Source organism: Heptranchias perlo, chromosome 35, assembly GCF_035084215.1.
Source record: "Heptranchias perlo isolate sHepPer1 chromosome 35, sHepPer1.hap1, whole genome shotgun sequence".
NCBI lineage: Eukaryota > Metazoa > Chordata > Chondrichthyes > Hexanchiformes > Hexanchidae > Heptranchias > Heptranchias perlo.
The window spans coordinates 19,930,840-19,950,555 of record NC_090359.1 but is presented as its reverse complement, the minus strand read 5'-3'; the positions used below and the strand labels follow the sequence as shown (position 1 = coordinate 19,950,555).

Here is a 19,716-nt window from a genome sequence, read left to right as displayed (position 1 = left end):
CCCCGACATCACACACTCCCCCTCCCCCTCCCCGACACCCTACTCTTCCCCTCACTGAAGTTTCCGATTTGCACTCCTCTATCCTGGAGTCCATTCCCTGTGTCGATCCCTCTCTCTGTGCGAGGAAGAACTTCCTGAAATCAGTCCTCGATTTACATTTTACTCGTTCGAACCTGTCCTTTGTCCTCCTCTTGCAAGATAATTAACCTCTTCAAACTCCCTGAACTGGTGTAAGATCACTTCTCAGTCACCTCCTTTCCAGGTTGAAAAGCCCGAGTCTCTCCGGTCTTTCCCTGTACCTCCGACCTCATGACCCCGAGGATCGGCCTCGTGGCTTTTCCCTGCGCTGCCTCCAGCAGTCGAATATCTCAGTGACCAGAACTGGATGCAGTGGGTCAAGGCGCGGTCTGATCCGAGCCCTGTCCAGCGTGATCGCGGCCTCCTCTGCCTTGTATGCTACAGTTTCGAGAAACCATTTAGCCGCTCACCCCCGCAGCCCAGAGCGTGACAGTTAACACTCGCGCGCTCTGCTCAGAGGCCAGCGGTAAGACAGCGCCACAGGCTGTGCGGCCAGAGATTGGGGGTTAGGCGACGATTGCCCGGTGCCGAATTTGCCGCTTGTTTCTCCCCTGACCAGCCGCCCACCGCAATCTCGCCCATTATTTATGTGCGAGCCGCCGCAGCTATTCGACCACAGTGGGCCTCGCCTGACCACACCCAACGGCCGCACAATGCTCGCCTTCCTGCAAGTGGGAACGGGGCGGGAGTGGGGGGGTCACCGGACACCGATTAAGAGCAGAAATCCTCCCCCCCCCATACAACACCCACATACCCACCCCATAACCCTCCAACCAAAAGGGGTAGCCCTGAGGCCCAGCTGTTGTTGCTGCCCAAAGTGAGATCAACGAACTCGGCCGAGAGTGGGAATTAAACCCGGGGAGGGGAGGGAAGCCTGTTGGTCCTCGTGATTCACTCGCACCCACTGAGGTATTGGGGGATCTGGAGTAAGGTTTTATAACAGTTTTTTTTTTAAAACCCCAAATCACATTTATCCAGGCTAAAAATTCATTAACTGTCTTAATATTTTGTGAGGGAAATTACCAAACAATTTTCCGTTTCATTTTACTGCTGTACACTCACGTTTTAATATCCCCATTTACAAAAGGTACGTGAGGTATTCGGGGGTGATGTCCCTCACCGTCACCGTGGTCACCCTCAGGGGTCAGAGGTGAATTTCCCAGGATCCTTTCTCCCTTGGCCAAGGTGTTTTTTTTTGTTAATCTGGTTTTTGCCTTTCACCAACAATAATTTGCATTTATATAGCGCCTTTAACGTAGTAAAACCTCCCCAAGGAGCTTCACAGGAGCGTAAATCAGACAAATGTTTGACACCGAGCCAAAGAAGAGACGTTAGGACAGCTGACGAAAAGCTTGGTCAAAGTGGTAGGTTTTAACGAGCTTCTTAAAGGAGACGAGAGGGAATTCCAGAGCTTGGGGCCGAGGCAGCTGAGGGCACGGTGGAGCGAAGGAAATCGGGGGGATGGACAAGAGGCCAGAATTGGAGGAGCGCAGAGATCTCGGAGGGATTGTAGGGCTGGAGGAGGTCACAGAGATAGTGAGGCCACGGAGGGATTGAAAACGAGGATGAGAATTTTAAAATCGAGATGTTCCTGGACCGGGAGCCAATGTAGGTCAGCGAGCACAGGGTGGGGGTGAACGGGACTTGGTGCGAGTTAAGATACGGGGCAGCAGAGTTTTGGGTGAATTGAAGTTTATGGAGGGTGGGAGATGGGAAGCCGGCCAGGAGAGCATTGGAATAGTCGAGTCTGGAATTAACAAAAACACCCCAGGAGATTATATTGACTGCTGGTGGGTGGGGAGAGGGTGATCGCAATGTTTAATTGCAGCTTGTCTGTATGGAACAGGCTCGATGGACCTGCTGGTCTTTTCCAGTACATCATTATCATATCTTCGTATGTTTTGTTTTTTGCCACAATTGGCAAACAGGCTGGGGCTCTTTTCTCTAGAAAAGGGAAGGCTGAGAGGTGACCTGATCGAGGTCTTTAAGATTACGAAGAGGGTTCGATAGGGTAGACGTAGAGAAGATGTTTCCACTTGTGGGGGAGAACAAAACTAGGGGCCATAAATATAAGATAGTCACTAATAAATCCAATCGGGAATTCAGGAGAAACTTCTTTACCCAGAGAGTGGTGAGAATGTGGAACTCGCTCCCACAAGGAGTAGTTGAGGTGAATAACATAGATACATTTAAAGGGGAAGCTCGATAAACACATGAGGGAGAAAGGAATAGAAGGATATGCTGATAGGGTGAGATGAATTAGGGTGGGAGGAGGCTCATGTGGAGCATGGATAGACCAGTTGGGCCGAATGGCCTGTTTCTGTGCTGTACATTCGATGTAATTCTCTGTAACAGGGTAAAAACAACAACAACTTGCATTTATATAGCGCTTTTGTCAAATAAAAGGACAAAGAAGGAGACATATGGTGGGGTGGGGTGGGGTGGGGTGGGTGGAGGGTGATGTCGAACAGAACTTGGTCATAGAGGTAGGTTTTCAGGAGGTTTTTAAAGGGGGAGAGAGAGACGGAGAGGTTTAGGGAGGGAATTCCAGAACTTGGGGCCTAGACTGCTGAAGGCACGGCCGCCAATGGCGGGGGAGAAGGGTGTGGGGGATGGAGAAGAGGTCAGAAGGTCAGGAACGGAGAGTCTCCAACAAGGCACCATCCTGGGTTGGCCACCCTTTACCTGTACACCATCCCGGTCTGCCAAGCGACGGTCTCCTCCAGGGATAGGTTGTACTCTTGGAGGAACAGCTTCAGCCGTTGGAGTTCCAGAGACTTGACGGCCTCTTCCAGGAGCTGTCCCGCCAGCAGGCTTGGGCTCCAAGCCTTCATCACCCTGCTGACGGCTGTGCCCGAACCCTTCGGCTTCTTGTTCTGGTTGATCCCGTAAAGGTCGTCCACCGAGAACTTGCCCCCTCCCCGGCCCCCGCCGCCTCCCCCTCCGCCACCCGACCGTGAGGCTGACATGGCGCCACGGCCTTCTCAGAGGCTTGTGGGACGGTTTCCCGGATGGGCTGCTCCCCCCTCCCCTCGCACCTGGCCCCCCCCCCCCCGACTCAGGCCTGCGAGCGAGCGCCCCCCTCGATGAGATGGCAGGCCCCGCTATCGCCGGAGTGCAGCCCTACACGTTTGGAAGTGAGAGCAGTCAGCCTGGCTTCGACCAAAGACACTGTGAGCTCCACACACACACTCCCCGGGTTATTATATTCGTGAAACCCGAGAGGCTCCCTCACGCAGCAACAGCATAAAAAATAATTAATTAACAGGCGGCATAAAGAGCCCTTGCAGTTAGACCCTGGGCAGAGGGTTGTAACTGACTCCTAATACCTCTGAGTGTGTCTATGTGTGTACTCCATTCAAATTCTCCTTGGTAAACAGATTACATTAACCCTTTATTGATGGAGTCCATCCAACACCAGTTCTTTTCGAAAGGGAGACTCGGAATCAAAGAGCCCTTTTAAAGTGCTGGGAGTGTTTGATGGGACAGTGTAGAGGGAGCTTTACTCTGTATCTAACCCGTGCTGTACCTGCCCTGGGAATGTTTGACGGGACAGTGTAGAGGGAGCTTTACTCTGTATCTAACCCGTACTGTACATGCCCCGGGAGTGTTTCATGGGACAGTGTAGAGGGAGCTTTACTCTGTATCTAACCCGTGCTGTACCTGCCCTGGGAATGTTTGACGGGACAGTGTAGAGGGAGCTTTACTCTGTATCTAACCCGTGCTGTACCTGCCCTGGGAGTGTTTGACGGGACAGTGTAGAGGGAGCTTTACTCTGTATCTGATCTGTGCTGTACCTGCCCTGGGAGTGTTTGACGGGACAGTGTAGAGGGAGCTTTACTCTGTATCTAACCCGTGCTGTACCTGCCCTGGGAGTGTTTGACGGGACAGTGTAGAGGGAGCTTTACTCTGTATCTAACCCGTGCTGTACCTGCCCCGGGAGTGTTTCATGGGACAGTGTAGAGTGAGCTTTACTCTGTATCTAACCCGTGCTGTACCTGCCCTGGGAATGTTTGATGGGACAGTGTAGAGGGAGCTTTACTCTGTATTTAACCCGTGCTGTACCTGCCCTGGGAGTGTTTGATGGGACAGTGTAGAGGGAGCTTTACTCTGTATCTAACCCGTGCTGTACCTGCCCTGGGAGTGTTTGACGGGACAGTGTAGAGGGAGCTTTACTCCTTATCTAACCCGTGCTGTACCTGCCCTGGGAGTGTTTGACGGGACAGTGTAGAGGGAGCTTTACTCTGTATCTAACCCGTACTGAGTGCCGTTAATGGGGAATGTGTTCCATTCCCTGCCACTAACTGCCCCCACCTGTACACACATAAGTCAATGAAGCCAGAGTTTACAGTGCTCAGCTATGACAGTCACATTTTACCCTGAATGCAGGTCTCATTACTGTATAAATACTATACCCTGTTTCTGAGCTGGGCCTTGTTCTCTGTTGGTGGGGGGGTGGGTGGTGGAAATAAAGCTTCCTAAATAAGATACACAATTAAACTTATCAGCTGACAAGCTGAGCAATTGTTGTGGGTTTGTTTTGGCAATAACCTCTCTCTTACAAACTCATCTCAATTCTCTCGGTCACGGCTCACCTGCTCTGGGTGACTGCCAAGCAGGCTCATTTTCTCTCTCTCTCTCTCTCTTTTTTACTCCCTCTCCCTCTCCCTTTCTCTCTTTCATAGAATCATAGAAAATTTACGGCACAGAAGGAGGCCATTCGGCCCATCGTGTCTGCGCCGGCCGAAAATGAGCCATCCAGCCCAATCCCACTTTCCAGCACTTGGTCCGTAGCCCTGCAGGTCACAGCACTTCAAGTGCACATCCAGGCATCTTTTAAATGAGTTGAGGGTTTCTGCCTCTACCACCCTCTCAGGCAGTGAGTTCCAGACTCCCACCACCCTCTGGGTGAAAACATTTCTCCTCAGCTCCCCTCTAATCCTTCTACCAATCACTTTAAATCTATGCCCCCTGGTTATTGACCTCTCTGCTAAGGGAAATAGGTCCTTCCTATTCACTCTATCTAGGCCCTTCATAATTTTGTACACCTCAATTAAATCACCCCTCAGCCTCCTCTGTTCCAAAGAAAACAACCCCAGCCTATCCAATCTGTCATCATAGCTAAAATTCTCCAGTCCTGGCAACATCCTCGTAAATCTCCTCTGCATCCTCTCTAGTGCAATCACATCCTTCCTGTGATGTGGTGACCAGAACTGTGCGGCCTAACCAGTGTTTTATACAGTTCCAGCATAACCTCCCTGCTTTTATATTCTATTCCTTGGCTAATAAAGGAAAGTATGCTGTATGCCTTTATGACCACCTTATCTACCTGTCCTGTCACCTTCAGGGATCTGTGGACATGCACTCCAAGGTCCCTCACTTCCTCCACACCTCTCAGTATCCTCCCACTTATTGTGTATTCCCTTGCCTTGTTTGCTCTCCCCAAATGCATTACCTCACACTTCTCCGGATTGAACTCCATTTGCCACTTTTCTGCCCACCTGACCAGTCCATTGATATCTTCCTGCAGTCTACAGCTTTCCTCCTCACCATCAACTATTCTCTCTCATTTTCTCACTTTCTCTCTCTTTTGTTCTTTCTCTTTCTCTCTCATTTTCTTTCTTTCTCTCCCTCTTCCTCCCTTTCTCTTTTTTTTCTCTTTCTCTCTCTCCCCCCCCCTCTCTGTCTCTCTTTCTCTCCCTTTTTCTCTCGCTCTCTCTCATTGAACACAATTCATGTCGTGCCACCAGCCGCCGTCCGGCCCATTAATTTTTAAAAATAGTTTGGCCTTTTCTCCCCACCCCCGCCACCCTCTCCCCTCCCCCCCTTCCTCCCACCTCTCCACTCCAGCCTCCCCTCCTCCTCTCACCCCTGACCTCCCCCCACTTCCTCCACCCCCCTCCCACACAGCCACCCCTCAACCCTTCCCCCCACCCCCCCCCACAAGCCTACCCCCTCCCCCTCGGCCTCTCTGGGAAGCGCAGACCCTTGCTGCCTATTTAAAAACATTAAAATGTCTTCTTGGGGATGTGAACGAGGCCTCACATAATGCCCATCGTTATTTGCCATGAGGAGGTGGTGGAGCTCTTCTGAGCGGGACATGCCGGGACACTTAAAGAGGACGACTAAGAATCACCCACGCGGTATGGACTGGAGTCACGTGTAGGCCCCAGACTGGGTAGGGTGGCGGGGATGGTGGAGTGGGCGACGTGTTAACGTTCCCTGAAGGACGTCAGTGAACCGGGTGAGTTGTTACGATTATCCGGGGCAGTGTTCAGAGTCATTATCAATAAGATACACAATTAAATGTTTCTGCTAAGAAGCTGTGGACCTGTTCCTGGTTGGGACGGAGATCACCTCGTACAAGAGGTAGAGGTAGGTACCTGATCCCGATAACCGGGGCTAGGGCAGTCTCCTGGACTATGGTCTTGGAAAGGAATTCCCCAGGTTTTTCATTCCCCCCGCAATTGGGTTTTTATCTGTTTTTCTCACCTCTCTCAGCAGATCGAATGGCGTCTGGGTGGGATGGGGGAGTGTATACAGCGTGACGCACAAGGCACGGCTGTTGTGTGGGACAGGCTGGATGGACCAATGGCCTCTCCCTCTCCGTCTTTGTTTCCCCGGTGCCATCCCCACCAATGACAAGATTTATTGAATTCTGCTTCACCATGGTGGCATTTGAACCTATGACCCGTGGCCCACATCTGTCGGCCTAGTCACTGATCGCCAGCCTGCAGTGACCTGACTGCACAAGGAGTCGGGTTCATGGCCATACACAGTTTAATTAACTCTTCCCCCCCTGCCCTCCTCAATGGAAGCAGCTCTGAAACTTGAGCCTTCTCCAAGCGCGGATAGTGCCATAGAAAGGGGAATCTGTTCACAGCAGAGTGACAGAGTAACATAGGGACACAAGCCGCTCGGAGCTGGAGCTCTCCCTGAGTTCCGCCCTGTCCCTTTCACCGTCTATTTTGATTGTTGGTGCCATTTTGTTTTGAAGAATGAAAGGTTTATTCTGTATCTAACACGTGCTGTACCGACCTTGGGAGATGCGGTAAAGCTCCCTCTACATTATCCCATTAAACACTCCCTGGGCAGATACAGCATGGGTTAGATACAGAGTAAAGCTCCCTCTACACTGTCCCATCAAACACTCCCAGGGCAGGTACAGGGTTAGATACAGAGTAAAGCTCCCTCTACACTGTCCCATCAAACACTCCCAGGGCAGGTACAGCACAGGTTAGATACAGAGTAAAGCTCCCTCTACACTGTCCCATCAAACACTCACAGGGCAGGTACAGCACGGGTTAGATACAGAGTAAAGCTCCCTCTACACTGTCCCATCAAACACTCCCAGGGCAGGTACAGCACGGGTTAAATACAGAGTAAAGCTCCCTCTACACTGTCCCATCAAACACTCCCAGGGCAGGTACAGCACGGGTTAGATACAGAGTAAAGCTCCCTCTACACTGTCCCATCAAACACTCCCAGGGCAGGTACAGCACGGGTTAGATACAGAGTAAAGCTCCCTCTACACTGTCCCATCAAACACTCCCAGGGCAGGTACAGCACGGGTTAGATACAGAGTAAAGCTCCCTCTACACTGTCCCATCAAACACTCCCAGGGCAGGTACAGCACGGGTTAGATACAGAGTAAAGCTCCCTCTACACTGTCCCATCAAACACTCCCAGGGCAGGTACAGCACGGGTTAGATACAGAGTAAAGCTCCCTCTACACTGTCCCATCAAACACTCCCAGGGCAGGTACAGCACGGGTTAGATACAGAGTAAAGCTCCCTCTACACTGTCCCATCAAACACTCCCAGGGCAGGTACAGCACGGGTTAGATACAGAGTAAAGCTCCCTCTACACTGTCCCATCAAACACTCCCAGGGCAGGTACAGCACGGGTTAGATACAGAGTAAAGCTCCCTCTACACTGTCCCATCAAACACTCCCAGGGCAGGTACAGCACGGGTTAGATACAGAGTAAAGCTCCCTCTACACTGTCCCATCAAACACTCCCAGGGCAGGTACAGCACGGGTTAGATACAGAGTAAAGCTCCCTCTACACTGTCCCATCAAACACTCCCAGGGCAGGTACAGCACGGGTTAGATACAGAGTAAAGCTCCCTCTACACTGTCCCATCAAACACTCCCAGGGCAGGTACAGCACGGGTTAGATACAGAGTAAAGCTCCCTCTACACTGTCCCATCAAACACTCCCAGGGCAGGTACAGCACGGGTTAGATACAGAGTAAAGCTCCCTCTACACTGTCCCATCAAACACTCCCAGGGCAGGTACAGCACGGGTTAGATACAGAGTAAAGCTCCCTCTACACTGTCCGAATCTCAGAAGAGCGCCCCCTACTGCATCACTTCCTACATCAACTGTCCTGTAACCTCTCCTGGTTGAGATTGCTTATTTGGGGAACAGCATTTTGGCAGTAACAGTCTGAGTTTCACCCATAATAGAATACGCGCTGATTTTGGGCCTACTCAACAGGCCGGGAATTGAGACCAGTGCTTACGTTACAAGTCCGAAAACCACAGTATTAAAAAGATGCAAGAAAGACTTATCATAGAATCATAGAAAGGTTACAACACGGAAGAAGGCCATTCAGCCCATTGAGTCTGCGCCGGCTCTATGCAAGAGCAATCCAGTTAATCCCACTCCCCCGCCCTATTCCTGTAGTCCTACAAATCTTTTTCTTTCAAGTACTTATCCAGTTCCCTTTTGAAGGCCATGATTGAATCTGTCTCCACCACCCCCTCGGGCAGTGCATTCCAGATCCCAACCACTCGCTGAGTAACTATGAGGGATGAGAGGCTTGAGTTATATTTAGGCACTGGAGAAATTAGGGATTTTTTTAAATTGGAAGGCTAAGAGGATCTCGGGCGCATCAATTTAAGATCACCACAAAAAGAACAAAGGGAGAGATTAGGAGAATTGTTTTTACAGAGAGGGTTGTTATGACGTGAAATGTCGAACCAGAAACAACAGGGAAAACAGAATCTCGACTAATGTTTAAAAAGGGAGGTGGAGAAATATTTGAAAAAGAAAATAAATAAAAGGGTCTGGGGGAAGGGAGTAAGTGGGGAGCTCTTTCAGAGAGGCAGCAGGGGTTCGATGGGCCGCATGGCCACCTTCTGTGCTATAAAAATCCATGTAAATTGGAAGGGGAGGCCTCCAGTCCTACCACCCTCTGAGATTTCGGCACTCCTCCAGTTCTGGCCTCTTCTGCATCCCCGATTTTCTTCGCTCCACCATTGGCGGCCATGCCTTCAGCTGCCTCGGCCCTAAGCTCTGGAATTCTCTCCCTAAACCTCTCCTCCTTTAAGACGCTCCTTGAAACCCATCTCTTTGACCAAGCCTTTGGCCACTTGTCCTAGTATCTCCTCATGTGGCTCGGTGTCAAATTTAGTTTGATAATCGCTCACGTGAAGCGCCTTGGGACGTTTTACTACGTTAAAGGCGCTATATAAATGCAAGTTGTTGCTGTTGAGGGGACGGACAGGAAGGTGAATGGGAAAGTACTTGCACTGATGCGTACTGGCAGTAACCCAACCTCAAGAGTCATGTAACTAAGATGAACTCACCAGCTGTCCATGAAAGAGGTTGGCTAATTACTACCAATTAGTGTCGAATGGTAGCCAGCTCTCTGTATTCCCAATCACTGTGGCCAAGAAATGGGTAAAACTGTTAACAGCTGCTGGATAGAGTTGGCCTAGGGGGACCATCTGTTAGGAATTGTTCAAATCTACCCAGCCATTTAAAGTGAGGAGCGGAGAGAGAGAGAGATATATTCCTGGCTCAGGGAGCAGTGAGGTAACTGGTTTGAGACATAAAACGCCCCAACTAAGGTTCAGGAATTGGGCCATGGGTACAGTCTAAAGGGTATTTTTCTATTCTATAATAAAAACAGAAAATACTCAGAAATGGCAGAGGATAATCCTATGAATGTGAAGGCTGTTGGGTGGAAGGTGAGTAACCAAGAAGATAGATGAGTAACCAAGAAGATAGATGAGGGCTGTGCAGTGGACGTGGTCTACATGGACTTCAGCAAAGCATTTGACAAGGTACCGCATGGTAGGTTGTTGCATAAGGTTAAATCTCATGGGATCCAAGGTGAGGTAGCCAATTGGATACAAAATTGGCTTGACGACAGAAGACAGAGGGTGGTTGTAGAGGGTTGTTTTTCAAACTGGATGCCTGTGTCCAGCGGTGTGCCTCAGGGATCGGTGCTGGGTCCGCTGTTATTTGTTATTTATATTAATGATTTGGATGAGAATTTAGGAGGCATGGTTAGTAAGTTTGCAGATGACACCAAGATTGGTGGCATTGTGGACAGTGAAGAAGGTTATCTAGGATTGCAACGGGATCTTGATAAATTGGGCCAGTGGGCCGATGAATGGCAGATGGAGTTTAATTTAGATAAATGTGAGGTGATGCATTTTGGTAGATCGAATCGGGCCAGGACCTACTCCGTTAATGGTAGGACGTTGGGGAGAGTTATAGAACAAAGAGATCTAGGAGTACAGGTTCATAGCTCCTTGAAAGTGGAGTCACAGGTGGATAGGGTGGTGAAGAAGGCATTCGGCATGCTTGGTTTCATTGGTCAGAACATTGAATGCAGGAGTTGGGATGTCTTGTTGAAGTTGTACAGGGCATTGGTGAGGCCACACTTGGAGTACTGTGTACAGTTCTGGTCACCCTATTATAGAAAGGATATTATTAAACTCGAAAGAGTGCAGAAAAGATTTACTAGGATGCTACTGGGACTTGATGGTTTGACTTATAGGGAGAGGTTAGACAGACTGGGACTTTTTTCCCTGGAGAGTAGGAGGTTAAGGGGTGATCTTATAGAAGTCTATAAAATAATGAGGGGCATAGATAAGGTCGATAGTCAAAATCTTTTCCCAAAGGTAGGGGAGTCTATAACGAGGGGGCATAGATTTAAGGTGAGAGGGGAGAGATACAAAAGGGTCCAGAGGGGCAATTTTTTCACTCAAAGGGTGGTGAGTGTCTGGAACGAGCTGCCAGAGGCAGTAGTAGAGGCGGGTACAATTTTGTCTTTTAAAAAGCATTTGGACAGTTACATGGGTAAGATGGGTATAGAGGGATATCGGCCAAGTGCAGGAAATTGGAACTAGCTTAGTGGTATAAACTGGGCGACATGGACATGTTGGGCCAAAGGGCCTGTTTCCATGTTGTAACTTCTATGATTCTATGACAAGGGGAACCCTATCATGGTTCTGGGGGGAGGGGAAGGGATGAGGGCAGAAGTGTGGGGAATGGGATAGACCTGGTCGAGGGCCCTGTCAACCACAGTGGAAGGGAATCCTCGGTTGAGGATAAAGGAAGAGATATCGGAAGCACTGGTGTGGAAGGCGGCATCGTCAGAACAGATGTGACGGAGAAACTGGGAGGATGGAATAGAGTCCTTACAGGAAGTGGGGTGGGAGGAAGTGTAATCAAAGTAGCTGTGGGAGTCGGTGAACTTATAATAGGTATTGGTTGACAGCCTATCCTCAGAAATGGAGATAGAGAAGTCGAGGAAGGGAAGGGAAGAGTCGGAGGTGGACTGGGTGAAGGCGAGGGGAGGGTTGAAATTGGAAGCAAAGTTGATGAAATTTTCCAGTTCGGGGCGGGAGCAGGAAACGGCACTGATACAGTCATCAATGTACCGGAAAAATAGGTGAGGGAGGGGACCTGAGTAGGACTGAAACTAAGAATGTTCCACTTATCCCACAAAAAGGCAGGCATAGCTGGGACCCATATGTGCTCCCACGGCGATACCTTTTATTTGGAAGACATGAGTGGAGTCAAAGGAGAAGTTGTTCAACGTAAGAACAAGTTCAGCCAGGTGGAAGAGGGTGGTGGATGGGGACTGGTTGGACCTCTATTCAAGGAAGAAGCAGAGGGCCCGCAGGCTGTCCTGGTGGGGGATGGAGGTCTAGAGGGAGTGGACGTCCATGATGAAAAGGAGACGGTTAGAGCTGGGAAACTGGAAACTGTTAAAGTGGCGGAGGGAGTCAGAAGAATCACAGATGTAGGTCAGAAGAGGCTGGACAAGGGGAGAAAAAAAGTGGAGATAGAAAGAAATAAGTTCCGTGGGGCAAGAACAGGCTGAAACGATGGGTCTCTCAGAGCAGTCCTGTTTGTGGATCTTGGGAAGGAGGTAGAAGTGGGCTGTGCGGGGATGGAGGACCATGAGGTTGGAGGCCGTGGGGGGTGGGTGGGAGAGGGGAGATCTCCAGAGGACATGAGGTCAGTGAGGGTCTGGGAAACTATGGCTTGATGTTCGGTGGTGGGGTCATGGTCCAGGGGAAGGTAGGAGGAGGTGTCGGAGAGTTGGCGTTCAGCCTCCGCCAGGTAGACGTCTGTTCGCCTCACAACAGCGCCGCCCTTGTCAGCAGGTTTAATGACAAATGTCAGGGTTGGACCTGAGAGAACGGAGTGCTACAAGTTCAGAGGGAGGGAGATTAGAGTGAGTGAGGGGAGTAAAGAAATTGAGACGGCCGATGTCAAGCTAGCAGTTCCCAATGAAAAGGTCAAGAGAGGGTAAGAGGCTGCAGGGAGGGGTCCAGGTGGAACGAGAATTCTGAAGATGGGAGAAAGCGTCCGCTGTCCAAGGGGAAGACTCCCGGCCAAAGAAGTGGACGTGGAGGCAAAGGAAGAAGAGCTCAGCATCGAGTCGAGCTCAAAATTCATTGAGGTGGGGGCGTATGGGGATGAAGCTAAGGCCTTTGCTGCGGCCTGATCATTCAGGGTCAGAGAGTGGAAGGTCAGAGGGAATGGTGAAAACACGACAAAGGGTGAGATTGGAGGGAGGGAGGGAGGGAGGGAGGGGGAAGAAGGATGAGGAGGGGTTCTGGTATCTAAGAGTTGTTGAAGCTTGCGGTCCTTGACAACTGGAAGGAAGGAGAAAAGTTTTTTGCTAAAGCGTGGATGAGGCGAAGGATGAAATGGAACTACGGAACAGGACAACTTTGAAGTAGAGAGAGTCGATGCTGCTGGAGAGAGGGGTCGAGAGTGAGTGTGCAGGCGGCAGTGCATGGTGTTGAGCGTGGATCTCGGGAAGCGGCGGGAGCAGTGGTTCGAGGAACGCTGATTATCATGGAGATATCTGTAATCACGGGTGGATCCAAAACACTCCCTTCTTTGCGTTAAAGTCAAACTAAGGGCAAAGGTCAACCAGGAGGAGAGACTAAATTGCCATCAGGTGTTAGTGTGGGTTTGTGAAGGCTGTGGGGGTGGTTCTTTATATTGACAATGCTCCCTTGTATTGAGAGTCCCAGTTATTGATTATCTCCACTGATGTTAATCCAGCTCTCTCACACTGTCACTCAGTAACCCTCCCTCCCAGAGCCCTGTGTTACTAACACTATCTCTACTGGTGTTAATCCCGTGCATGCCAACCAAGAAAACAAAATCAATTTAGTGATTCTTTTCATACTCTGTGGTAAATGCTAGTGGTGCTAATGATGAAAGTCCCTTTAAAGGGGGTCTCAATGGTAGGACCCCTTACTGGAAAATCTGAGTCAAGGCTCCTGGTGCAGAGACCACCAAGTTTTTTAAAAAGGGGAAAAGTCACAGTTAGTCAACACCAAGCTCGGTCTTAAGAGACCATAGATTGTAGGAGGGAGGGGTGAGGGTGGAGGGGAGTTCCACAATAGTTAGAGTAGGAAACAATGTGATGAATCTTAATTTCAACAGAGTGAGGATAGAGGGAGGAGGAAGAGTGTTGAAGATGGGGAGTATTTGGAGCTTAGGAAGAACGAGAGGGGAAAGGTCAGAGAGCACGGTCGCAGCCGTGGCTCACTCTCGCCTCTGAGTCAAAGTCATGGGTTCAAGTCCCACTCAGGTGACTTAAGCACACAATCCAGGCCGACACTCCCGGTACCGGTGCCAGTACTGAGGGAGTGCTGCATTGTCGGAGGTGCTATATTTCGGATGAGATGTTAAACCGAGGCCCTGTCTGCCCTCTCAGGTGGACGTAAACAATCCCATGGCCACTATTGGAAGAAGAGCAGGGACATTCTCCCAATGCTTGGTCAGGACGGAGCTAACAGACTTCGGCCAGGTTGCTATAATGGACTAAAGCAGAAGTAGGGTTGCCAATCCTCCAGGATTGCCCTGGAGTCTCCAGGAATTAAAGATTAATCTCCTGGACACTGCTTCCAGCAACCCTGAAGAAAAAGCACTCAAAAAAAAAAATTTGTTTTTTCATTTTCATTTATTGGTTATCAAAATGTTGGAGATGGGGGAGAAATGCCTGTTTGACTGACAGTCAAGAAGCATCCAATCGGGTAAAGGAGAGTCTGTTCGCTTTCCAATTGGCTGTGGGAAGGCAGGGCAGCATGAGTGTGTCGGGCGATCAATGGTGGGAGCGGGAGGTCATGTGATGAAAGCTCCAGGAATAAGTCCAACCGGGAATTGGCAACCCCGGGGCGGGGGGTGGAAGAGAGAGTTCCTACTCCCGCTGTACTGCACTGGAGTATCAGCCTGGATTTTATGCTCAAGTCCTTGGAGTGGGGACTTAAACCCGCGACCTTCTGACTCAAAGGCGAGAGCACGACCCACTGAGCCACAGCTGACGGCTAAGCTACGAGCATGTAACTTTAATACGCCCATCTTTCAACTGTGTTCAGATAAACTCTCCCCATCCCAAGGTTTACATATTGATGACCTATTAAATATTCAGAAGCAACAGCTCACTGTAATCACATGCCATGTCACAGCAGAAACTTAACCCCAATTCCTTTAAAGTTTAATGGCCAACATTCACACGTCCATGTAATGCTCTGGGTTTGGTTAAGTGTCGACTCACAGCTCCTGTAGACTCAAAGATAAGACCAGGTTCTAGCAATAGTCTAAACAACATGCTTTACAGGGAAAGCTGGCCATTGATTTAATGCTGGCCAGGAGTTCAGCTGCATCATCCTACACTAAGAGTCTTCTCTCAAAGTTGCAGATAGACATGGATGTTTGGTATCTGAACTTCATATACAAATGCAGACAGACAGTGGCAGCAAGCACATTGACCATACTAGGAATGTGAGTAGGCTATTTAGACCCTCGAGCCTGCTTTACCATTCAATTACATCATGGCTGATCTGCATCTCAACTCCATTTACCCGTCTTTGCTCCATATCCTTTGATTCCCTTAAATAACAAACTTCAGGATGGCCCAAAGCAATTTGCAACCAATGAAGTAATTTACACTCAGGCTTCAACTTGTGAGCAATCCTCAGCCGTTATCTCTTAATAGTATTTTAAACAAACTTGCATTTACGTAGCAACTTTCATGATCTCAGGACATCCCAAAATGCTTTGCAGCCAATTAACTACTTTTTTGTTCAAAAGTACAGTGATGTAATGGGAAACATGGCAACCAATTTGTGCACGGCAAGCTCCTACAAACAGCAATGAGAAATGACCAGAAAGTTTGTTTGTAGTGATCATAGAAAATTTACAGCACAAAAGGAGGCCATTCGTCCCATTGTCTATATGCCGGCCGAGAAAGAGCTATGCAGCCTAATCCCACTTTCCAGCTATTGGTCCGTAGCCTTGAAGGTTATGGCACTTCAAGTGATATTTGTTGAGGGATAAATATTGGCCAGTAAGAGGGCAGAGGTCATCTTTGCCTCATTGAGCATCCATACTTTTGCTAGCTCACAAAGCAGGAACCCCTAGTTCCTCCTCTTGCTCACCCATTGTTGTACTCAACTGAACTCATGAGCTGGGGAGTTGTACGTATGGCTGCTTTGATGGATAAGATTGACATGGGTTAGTGTGAGGGAAACAGTTTCAGAAGAATGCTGGTCTGCAGTTGTGTCACATACAGAAGACTATTGTGTTATTCCATTCCACACCCCCCCCCCCGCCCAGTAATGTTGGACTTGGCTTCATACTGGTCCACTAGTGGCTACAGGAAGGCACAGAGACGAGCAAAGTAGGGAAAAAAAGGTGGCAGAGAGAAGCTTCCTAAGAAACAATTGGACTGCAGGCAATTTGTGCTCACTGATCTATGTTGCTCCTGGTCCAGGAATGCCTTGACTTCAAAATGCTCATCCTGGTTTTTCAAATGCCTTGCCCCTCCCCATTTGTGACCTCCTGCAGCCCGACAACCCTCAGATCTCTGCTCCACCATCGGTGGTGGTGCCTTCAACTGCCTAGGCCTCAAACTCTGGAATTCCCTCCCTAAACCTCTCTGCCTCCTTTAAGACACTTAAAACCTACCTCTGACCAAGCTTTTCGTCACCTGTCCTAATAGCTCCTGATGTGGGTTGGTGACAAATTTTGGTTTGTTAACACTCATGAAGTGCCTTGGGATGTTTTGTTACATTAAAATGCTCTATAAATGCAAGTTGTTGAAGCTAGATATGCACATGAGGGAGAAAGAAACAGGATATGGTGATGGTTAGATGAAGAGGGGTGGGAGAAGGTGCATGTGGAACATAAATGCTTGCATAGACCAGTTGGGCAGAATGGCCTGTTTCTGCACTACAAATCCTATGTAACAATTGGCTGACATCTACAGACTTTTCATACTGCCCATCACAAGTCAATTAAGGAGATGGGGTGGATGAGAGGAGCATGTTAAAAAGTAGCCACAAGACTCGAGTCTACTTTGGTTAAAATGGACACTATTGAATAAAATTTCTCTGCTTCACTGAAAGCAGAAGCCAGCTCTCCTTGCCTCATGAGTTCAGAACTACCCAACTCTAAATTCCATCATATCGAGACAGGCTCTTTGAGCTGTTAAGACAGTCATTCTCCCCCAACTTAGTCACAAAATTCAGAATTATATATTTTAAAAATTTAATCTCAAAACTTCTATTATACAGCACCCTCTGCAACATCCCAAAGCACTACAGTCAGTCAATGAAGTACAGCCACTGTTGTAAAGTAGGAAACACTGCAGGCAATTTGCCCATAGCAAGGTCCCACAAACAGCAGTGATTAGGTGGGTGTTACTGGCATTTAGTGCCCATCCCTAGCTGCCCTGAGGTGTTGGTGGCATTGAACACTGCAGTAGCTGTGGTTTGGTACAACTGAGTGAAATAGCTGAGCAAGGCAAGGGGCAGTTAAGAGTCAATCATGTTGGTGTAGGATTGGAGTCACAGGATAACAGGTTTCTTCTCCTAAGACATTAGTGAATCACTTGGTTTTTGCAACAATGACAACTACATGGTCACTTAATACCAGCTTTGTTTATTTTAAGAAATCAACTGCATTCAATCTCCCTGCCACAGTGGAATTTGGACTCATTCTCTGGCTTAGTTATCCACTCCCAATCCTGACACTCAGTTACCCTGATTATAAGCAGGGGTACTAACAAGTGAGCTGGGTAGTACCAAGAGGGTAGTGGTGAGAAAGTCAGGCTTGAATCAAGGACAGCCATACTTCTGGCCCAGGGATATATCAATCCCTCAGCCAGACAATGTTAGTCTCAAGGCCATTTAGCACCTTCAAAAGTAATTAATGTCATGAGGCCTGTAGTGTCAGAATAGCAGTTGCAGGAGTACTTTGCCTGCTGAGTGAAGGAGCTAAGAGGGCCATCAAGATACAAGACACTTGTCAGTCACTTGGCGATGCTCCCAGGAAGTAACTTTTTAAAGAAGTTCAGTGATGCAAGAAAAATCAAACCCAACTGACATACAGACCCTCTAGGAGCTGCTTTGAGGAAAAAGGCCAATTTAAATTTTTTTTGGAATGGCTAGACTTCAGTACTGTCAGGGAATGGAAAAAAAACTTGAATTTACACAGCATCTTTCACAACATCTGGACATCCCAAAACATTAAATGCTTCATTAACTGCAGTCACTATTGTGATTAAGTGTGTTCATGCTATCTTCAACTGTGCCCATCCTTCAATTCATGGTTACATACAGTCAAGGGAGCAAGTTCCAGCTCCTCAAAAAAAGACTGTTAACTAATTCCTTGTTCAATAATCTCAATAGGAAAGTGGTCTAGTTCAGACATTAAAAAAGGGACTTCTATTGAATGCCTGTACACAAAGGCAGCAATATCCCCTTACTCGCTTTAGAAGCCAGAACTGCAGTGTACCCTTCTCAACTAGTTTTTCCTGGCCACTGGACTTTAGGGAGAATGCCAAGGGCTGAGGAGATTTACTAAAATAGTACTGGATGAAGGAATTCAGTTATGTGGAGAGACTGGAGAAGCCAAGATTGTTCTGCTAACAGAAGGGTTAAAGAGGGGTTTAAGGGAGAAACCATTTCTGCTAGCAGGAGGGTCAGTAACCAGAGGCTGCAGATTTGTAGGTAATTGGCAAAAGAACCAGGAGAGCTGAGGTTTTTAAAAAAAACAGCAAGTTACAATCTGAAATAGTGGTGGAAGCAGATTTGATAATTATTAAAGGAATTTGATAGCTTTCAAAGAACTGAAACAGGCATGATGGGCTGAATGGCCTCCTGACTATGATTCAGTATCAGCTCAACCACTGATGAAGACCAAGTCTAGCTGCTAGTGTAGCAAAGTGAGGAACCAGGCATGAGCTGCAGGTGGAAAATTAAACAGGATACTTAACCGACTTACTGCAGGATGAAGCAAAGGCCATTCAAACAGATCATAGAAGGGTTGAAAGCCATTTCACTGTTTAGACTGCTTGTCAAAAGAATATCTGCAGTTAAACAAATGATTAATGGTTCAGAGACTAAAAGCTAATGGCATTCCTCAAGTATTGTCATCTACCAGTTGATGAGATGCTAGCACTAGAGATCCAGAACAAAATACAACTCAAGGCCAAGTCATTAGAGGCATCACCCATTAGCCTGGTTCAAATACAAGTAAAGCAAAAACTAGCCATCACCCAAGAGAAAGTATTCATTGAAATTCCAAGTGGTCAACTGTAGAGCAAGCAATTGAGACTTGGTGTTAAAGCACTCAGGTGCATGATATCTGGGTTTGAAGGCATCAAAAAAAAACTCAGTCCAAACCAGTTACTCCCTACCTTAGCACCAGTGAGATGGTGCAATAGCATCCCTTTGTGATGTGGTCTGGGCCTTAGTCTCATTGTATTAAAGTCTCCCTAACCCCAGGGGAAGTTACCACTGATAGTCAAACCTTGCCTCAAATGAAGCTGTTCTATTCAAGTATGGGGAAGGTACAGACCAGCTCCTGACTGGTTACATTCATCACAACTGGTTTGTACTACACTTGTTATCCTACTTGAGTCACCTGGATGGACCATTTCCCCAGCTCCTCCTCACAGGCTGCCTGTCCCCAGCTTTTACAGCAATTTTTAAAGCTTGCCTTGGGTATCAGTCTAACCACCAAGGTTGTTATTGGACAGGATGGCAGTATCAAACCTAGTTATCTGATCAGACCCAGTCATTGCAACTGAAAAAAAATTGTTCAATGTGAAGACATGTCCCACTAGTGCTCTTAAGCCATTGAATTTGTAATGGGAAATGCTCAACATGCATTTAGCCCTTGAAGTAGAGATCAAAGTGTCCTTGAAACAGAAGATGCATCAAGCAATACCTGATCAAGTTTGATGTCCTCAATGCTTGCAATCTATTAGCACTCCACAGCAACTCTAGGCTACAAGTGCCTACAATCAGCCATAATTTGAGGTGGCAGTGCTAGAACTCAAATCTTACAGCAGAAGGT

The 19,716-nt window shown here is 48.2% G+C and overlaps 1 protein-coding gene across 1 annotated transcript in view; it reads right to left on the bottom strand.

Moving 5' to 3' along the window:
• LOC137302298 (voltage-gated potassium channel subunit beta-2-like) overlaps positions 1-3,047 on the bottom strand; it is a 41,180-nt gene extending 38,133 nt beyond the window's left edge. Inside the window, exon 1 of the mRNA XM_067971939.1 lies at positions 2,764-3,047. Within this exon, the coding sequence (XP_067828040.1) occupies positions 2,764-3,047 (284 nt within the window). The remainder of the gene's footprint in view (positions 1-2,763) is intronic.
• Positions 3,048-19,716: the final 16,669 nt, after the last annotated feature.